Here is a 7,617-nt window from a genome sequence, read left to right as displayed (position 1 = left end):
GCCGCGCCGCGGCTCCAGCGGCCGCCAGGTGCCGGGCAGCAGGACGAGGAGGAGGAAGAGGATGAGGAGGAGGAAGAGCGGCGTCCCGTCCCCCAGCCCCGCGGCCAGCAGCTCCGTGCCGCACCACCCCATAGCGCGCACGGCCCCAGCGCCTCCGCCTCCTCTTATAGAGCGGGCGGCCCCGGGCGGGATGATGCTGGGCGGGCAGGGCTGGGTCCAGCTCACACCCCCCGCGCCCAACCGGCATCCCCGGGTAGAGCAAGGAGCCGGGAGACCGTGGAAACGCCCGACCGAGGAGCAATGAGTGCAAGCTGCGACCACTTGGACGTAAGGAATAACGTGTCTCCAGGCTGGGCTCTACACCAGGTCAATGCGTTAATTAGACCATCGTATACCACACCACCTCCTGAGCCACTGTCTCAGCCTTAGAACGCGGTGTTGGGGCCGGCGGGGACGCTGGCTGTGTGACAGCACTCTGAGGTGTTCAGGAGCAGAAAACAGAGATGCTCTGTGCAGAGAGGACAAATCGGCACCAAGGAAAGGCTGGGCAGTGTGAGCTTGTTGTAGAGTGGGGCCGGGAAGTAAAGTTAGATTTGGTCCTAAGGATTGCACAGCTCAAGAGGTAACTGTCAAAAGTCCACTTGTTGCCCATAATATAGATAGACTCAGAGATCTGCAAGTGTCAAAAAGACCCAAAGTACCCACCATGATACTGAATAACAGAAGTGGGAGAAGCACACAGAAATGGAGCATCTGGCTGAAGGAAAATCAGCAAAAAGATGGATTCAGAAAGGCTGAATATCTGAAGGAACTCATACTAGAGGCTCAGGCAAAGATAGATGACCTATTGGAAACATTTTCTAGAAGTCAATGCCTCTGTTGCTCTGCAGGAGATTGAACACAGCAGCTAGAAGTAAACAGGCAGTCCTAAAGAGAGGGACAGTGTGAGCCCTGCCTGGGTGAGGAAGAGGAAGAATGATGATTTCTGAGTGAAAAAACAAGCTGAAGGAGGGCTGATCAAAAAGAGATTCTCAATAGCAGCTTTCCAAGGGCAGAAAAGCACATAACAAATACACTGACTGCACTGAAACAGAGACCTTCTTGAGTGGTTTGGGGAATGGAAGATCAATGAGTCTTTGCACTGTGCTGAGCAAATCCATCAGACACTGCAGCAAAGGGTTCTCCAACACAGGACTGAGTATAACTCAGTGAGGAAGAGTCAGCAGCATGTTTGTGAGCAGAATTTATGCCTCACCAGTAGAAATGGGAACTCAGTGAAGAGCTGAATAAGTTCATGCTTTGTTCTCTTGGACTTTCAAGACACTTCCTTTAAGGCCGAATACAAAAAGCCCCTAAGTAAACCTGAAATAACAGCAGGGGAATCCTCTTTTCTTATGTAATTGGTGAGGAGATAGGAAGCCAGGAGAAGGAATAACTGCTCAGCTGGAGAATGAGGACTGGCGTTTGTATCTGCCTGCTCACGAGGAAACTGGGAAAGGGGATAAACAGACATCTAAATCTCCTGATGAAAATGGTTCTAAATTATTCACTACAGTAAAGTTGACCGTGAAGTACAGCAGAAGAAGCCTTGCAAATCTCTCGGTGACTGACAGGCAAGCAGCAGTGCCTGCCAGTGAAATGCAATGCACATGGCCAAGGCCCACAGAGGGGGTTAGCTGTTAATTGGCACTTAGCAAGAGAGCTGAGCGTTGCTTGACGTGGTCTCTGTATCTGTTCACTGCTCCAAACCGCTCAAAAAGACAAATGTGATGTTAGGAATAATGAATACTAATGCTTTTGTAGACAGGATGATCTAAGCATATAAGAGAGACAAGGTCCGTAGAGGACAATAATATTTTCTATTAGATGAGCTGATAGAGATGGAAAAAAAGTTGACAAGCTTCCAGGCATAGTAGCCCACCTTTCAGAACTGTTAGGAATGTAACTGGGAGCAGAGCAAAAAATATCTGTACAGCTGGTGAACTGCAAGGTGTGTGTAATAGTGGGGACCTCATCTTGTGTGGGGTGAACCCAGAGGAAATACAGAGAAAGGAGGAATGTGAGCAGAAGCAGGGAATGGCAGCCAAGGGAGGCATGGGGAGAAGCTATAGATCTGAATTCTTGAAAATCAGAACTGCAGGAGGAGGACAAAGCCTTGGAGAGCTGGGCTGCTGGCCACAAAATGTCTCAATGACATTTTCCACCAGATAATCCTACCTGTGTGTTCATCTTTCCAGGAAGCCCACCCTGACCACTTGTGCCTGCTCTATGTGAGTGCACCTTAGTGGGAAAAGATGAGGAAAAAAGAATTTTCTTCAAAGTCAGTGTTCTTCAACCTTGTCTCATCACGTTTTTCTTTATTTTTAGTCTGGTTTCATAACTAAACAAAATGTGCAATCAATCTTTCTGTTCTCAACAACAAGGTTTTGATCTTGCATATATCAATCACAGATGACAGGAGGGCACAGCTCCCAAGAGGGGCATGTCTGCTGTCACGTTCCTGTGCTCTGAGCCCTAACACACCAATTATCTGTTCTCACCTGAAGAGGAGTACACCCAGACTCCATGCTCCAGCCTGCCAGCTGGCTCTGGGGTGAGGTACATCCACTGCAGCACCAAGTCTGGTGCCATCAGCTTCTGCCCCCACATGCCATATTGACAGAACTGGGCCAACTCTGGCTTCGTCTGATTTGCTCAGCATCTTCCAAAGCTATTCCTGAGGCTGGGTGCCTCACATTTATGATGTCTGATGTCTTTAAATGTCATATATAGCAGATTGGAAAGCAATCCCCTAATTTTTCTGTTCCCCGTAGGTAAGGAGCACATGGGAATTGCATGAGTTGGAAAGTCCCTGGAACTAGTTTATAAAGATGTAAAAATATCCCAGCAGTAGTATGAGTGATGAGATGTGCTAGGCAGATCCATGTCATAAGATCACAGAATCATAGAAAGGTTTGGGACCTTTGAGGGTGACCTGGCCCAAGCTCCCTGCCACAGCCAGGGAGATCTTTCTCTAAATCGAATGCTCAAAGCCCTGTCTGTCCTGACTTTGAGCACCTCTAATGGCACGGCTTCCACAATTTCTTTGAGCAAGCTGTTCCAGTGTCACTGCTCTCATTAAACTGTTTCTTCTTTGTGTCTCTCTAAGCCTCCCTTCTTTCAGTTTATAACAATTGCCCCTTGTCCTGTCACTACAGACCCTGGTAAAAAGTCTATCTCCACCTTTCTTACAAGCTGTCTTTATGCCTGAAATGTTGCAGTGATGTCTTCTCAGAGCCTTCCATTCCACAGGCCAAACGAGCCCAGCCTCTCTCCATAGCAGAGCTGTGGGGGCACTGCAGAATAGAGGGAGCGGGAGGTCAACTGGTCAGACTGGGAGGGTCTTGGGGGCCAACTAGAGAACACTGGGAGGGATTGGAAAGTCAACTGATGGGACTGGAGGTCAATTAGGGATCACTGAGAGGTCAACAAATGTCAACAGGTCATTGAAAGGAACTAGGAGGGCGTTGGGAGCCAACTGGAGGGTAGTGGAAGGAAAGTCAACTGATTGGACTGGAAAGTCAACTGCAGAGCTGGGCTGCACGATGTGAGGAGAGCTCTGAGCACTGGCATAAGCTACTTGGAGCGGGTCTGAAGGCTCAGGAGTGCAGCCAAAGAGGCTCTAAGGAGATGGGTGTTGCTTTTTCTCCAGTGGCATGAAGATGTGCAAGAAGTCCCCAGCACTGACCATTTGGCTTAACTCTTTCCAGGCCTCTGTTTTACAGCAGCCTTGGGGGGCTGGAAGTGCCCAAGCATGCTTGTTGTACCTCCTGGGACATGGTGTGCAGGCAGCTGAAGCCCAGTCATCTCTTTTTTCATTTTGAAGAAGGAAATCAGTATTTTGTCAAAAATAATATTTCCCTACAAAATATTGCAAATGTATCTATGTTGCTTTACCTTTAGAAAATGATTCCAGTGAAAGTTCCCACTTTCTCCTACTTTACATTAAGCTATGCATATCTGTGCATGTAAGTCCCTTTTTATTTCAGACTGTTGTTATTTTTCACACCATCTTTGCCTCTGGCCACTGGTGTTTTGTGTCCCACTCTCCCCCAGCCACACTGTACTCAGAAGAGTGGCAACGGTCCATGAATCTCCTGCAGGGAGAGCTGAACAGAGCCAACAAGGAGGTGAGCTGTGCCAGGAGCTGTGCTGCCTGGTGTCTCCACTGGCCACATCTGAGAAGGATCTGAGTGTTCTGATGGCCGTCAAGTTGACCATGAGATACCAGTGTGCCCTCATGGCCAAGAAGACCAGTAGTGCACTGGGGTGCATTACAAAGAGCATGGCCAGCAGGGTGAGGGGGATCCTCCTCATCCTCTACTCTGCCCTGGGGAGGGCACATCTAGATTATTTATTATTGTGTCCAGTTCTGGGCTCCCCATCTGAAGGCAAACAGAATTATGTGGGAGAGACCAAGAGAGTTCCTCTGCTTACAGGGTACCTAGGGCATGGGATTCACCACTGAGCAGTAGCATCCAGCATCTCCTGGATGTGATGTCCAACCAATATTTCCTGGCTGCGATGAAGACTCCAGCCATGGAGCCTATGAGAAGGGGAAGGTTGGACATCAGAAAGTCTTATTTCATGTTCACCATCTCACCTGCTCCAGGTGTGTTGAAGTGTTGAGGGGTGGCTCTGGAAATGGCCCCTCCAGTGCTGAGAGCCCTGGCCTTGCTCCCACTAGGCAGCGTCCACAGGCAACATGCTTCTATTTCATCCACTTCACACTCTCTATAGCACACAGAGTTTTTCTCCAAATAACTTCTGTGGACCTTTTAACTAGTTTTCCAGTCCCTTTGTAAAGAATACAATCTATACATTGGCAACAGTTTTTCCACATATAGCTCTTCACTGACAGCAGCTCGCAGAGCTCTGCCATAGGCAGCACTCAGTACGTGCTTTGCTTGGTTTCATGCATTAACTTTACCACTCCTCTGTCTTGTAGATGTACACAAAAGGCATTACTGGAGCGTATATTAGAGCCACACATTTTCTGATTTCAATTAAATTTTAACTTTCTCAGAAGAGGAATTCAGCTTGTTTAGTAGCTCCATGATGACTAGCAAGGCTCATATATTCCTAACACTTGATTTCCTCATTTATGAAATTTCATATCGTCTTTTCCCCACTGGGGCTGATGCCTTGTCCCAAGGCAGATGAAACACTTATCTGGGTTCAGTGCTGATCCCCTGAAGCCTCTCAGTTCTGTGTGGCTTTTCTCTGCTCAGGAAAGGCTCATACCATTCCCAAGCAATGGGACACCACACAAGCATTCACCCCATCTTGCAGCTCGACTCTCCTGCATCCAGAAGGTGCCAGACATAAAAAGCAGCATCATATTATGCATGTGCTAATTGCTAACAGGCAACTGTTAATCGCTTGCAGCAAACCATGATTAAGAAGGTTGCCATAACATGCCAGGAGGAAGTCACAGGAAAAGCAAAGACCACTGCTTGCTGCGGAGTCTTCACACAGATCAGCTGGTGGATGCAGTTGTACCCACCATTTACACAGCTCTCACCCTGCGAAAACCCTGCGTGCACCCATTGCCTTCAGATGATCAAAGAGCCTGAGGACACAGCATGAATGGAAGCCGTGCAGTGAGAGCGTCTGTGCGGGCTGAGCCTTGCTGCAGGAGTTTGTGATCTGGGCTGTTCCTGGTGCCAGGAACAACAGCCTCTGGAGGGAAAAATGAATGGAGATGACATAGTGCTTAGACCTGGGCTCCTAATGGCATGGAGCTGTCAGGAGAGGGTCAGGCTGGGCGTGAAGATAAAGATCTGCCCCTGAGGGCAGTGGGAACAGCTCTGAGCTGACAGAGCTCAGGGACTGCAGAGACATTGCTCTCAGCTGTAGGTTTGGGGTTTGGGTGATGCTGTGCGGGGCTGGGTTGGACTCCATGATCCGCGTGGGTCCTTCCCAGCTCAGGATGTTCTGTGATTCTGTGATTTCAGCTGGTGAGGGGAGGAAATGAAGTCAAATGTATGCAGTCCATCAGTATGGATGCACCTTTAGTTATCCATAGACTCCACCCTTCCAAGAGAGCCAGCAGCGTGGGCAAAGCCACATGTGAGCACTACAAGACCCTCAGCTCCATGCGTGGAGGAGAGGGAACAGTGCAGTGACACTGAACAGGGTGAGATGTGCATGGATGTCTGTGCTGAGAGCACAGCAGGATCGCTGTGGAGCTGCATGCAGAGCACTGCAAGAGTTAAGGTGAGGTGGGGCCGTGCTCCTTCTCTCACCCAGTGCATCATAGCTGCAATGGGCTCCATTGCTCTCCCAGCAGTTGTAGGCTCTCTGCTGGGTCTCCTTGCTGGCACAGAGCTGTGAAGCACGGCAGCCCCTCAAGACTGCGACCCTGCGGCATTGCACAACGACCATTTTGCTTCTGCAGCTTCATGCGAGCGCGTGTGGGCAACGTGGGACCCAGGCAAAATGGTTTCCATGGCAACTTGCACTTCAGAGATGCCAGTGAGAAAATTTGCGTTGGGGGAGAAAATTCTGCTTCCACTCACGTTGCAAAACAAGCACAGAGGTGGGCTGCGGCAATACCCTCAAAATGGCTGATGTAAAAATATCTCTGGTGATTTTTCTTCTGCAGTGCTCAGCCTGCTCTCTTGGCTGGCATACAGCCGATGGCATTTGTCCCATGCAGCTACAAAGCAACACACTGTGGCTACCCACAGCCCCTTTGTTTTTTGTTTCCAAAAGGGCCAAAGCAACAGCTCTGGTGTGCAACGTTCCTGCAACTGGAGAGAGGTGGTGCAAGAGGGCAACCCAGCAGCTTTCACCATGGAGCTCCAGATGTTGGCCACCAGCTGCTATGATCCCACATCCTCTGGGGAAGGCAAGTGGTAGCTGAGGGTCAGAAAGACCGAGAGAACCACAAGAAGAATCTCATGGTCATAGCCCAGAATAGGACAGAACTGAATGTTGAAACCTGCCCTAGTTGCTCCATGAGGTACTCCTGCAAGAATGGTGGCTCTGCCTGGAGGGATAGAATAAAGACAGGAATCAGGTGTGGGCTGCTTAACCATTGTTCCCCTGGCCAAGATTCTCGAGCTCTGGAGTGAAAATTCGTGGTGACATTCATGTCATGGGCAGTTCACCCCCAGATAGGGCTGAGGACGTGTGTCAGAGGTGTTGTGTAGTTTTGCAGGGAAAAACAAACCCAGGAGACCTTGCTTTACCCCACATAGGGTGTGATCGTGCTACCCAGAGTAATGGGAACGCTCACACCCTGAATGGACAGTGCAAGAGAAAAGGCGAGAAAGGGGTCGGACCCCTGGAGACGCTTTCCTGGCAGCTGGATGCTCAGCCCCACCTGGACTGCCCCCTGTGATGATCCCAAGTGGTGCAGGAGCCAGACCCCAGCCCTGCGGTCCTCGGGGCTCCCGCAGCATCCTCTGGGTCGGCTCCGTCCCTCCCTGCGTCCTTCCTCGGGCTGCCGGGTGGCCGGCATGGAAGGGAGCAGCACTCGGGGCTACTCCTATTGAACCCGAGGGAGCAGGAATCGAGGCGGGTCAGAGAGCGGCAGTGGGGTCTCACACCGACCCCACCCGGAGCGGCGCT

General features: G+C 50.2%; 1 protein-coding gene across 1 annotated transcript in view; it reads right to left on the bottom strand.

Annotated features, from left to right (window-relative positions):
- LOC104913710 (cholesterol 7-desaturase-like) overlaps window positions 1–132 on the bottom strand; it is a 10,323-nt gene extending 10,191 nt beyond the window's left edge. The window contains exon 1 of the mRNA XM_010721112.2: window positions 3–132. Coding sequence (XP_010719414.1) covers window positions 3–132 — 130 coding nt within the window. The remainder of the gene's footprint in view (window positions 1–2) is intronic.
- Window positions 133–7,617: the final 7,485 nt, after the last annotated feature.

The sequence above is a fragment of the Meleagris gallopavo genome, chromosome 19, assembly GCF_000146605.3.
Source record: "Meleagris gallopavo isolate NT-WF06-2002-E0010 breed Aviagen turkey brand Nicholas breeding stock chromosome 19, Turkey_5.1, whole genome shotgun sequence".
NCBI classification, from domain to species: domain Eukaryota; kingdom Metazoa; phylum Chordata; class Aves; order Galliformes; family Phasianidae; genus Meleagris; species Meleagris gallopavo.
Note: the sequence above shows the minus strand (reverse complement) of the source record. Positions and strands in the feature narration are given on the sequence as shown.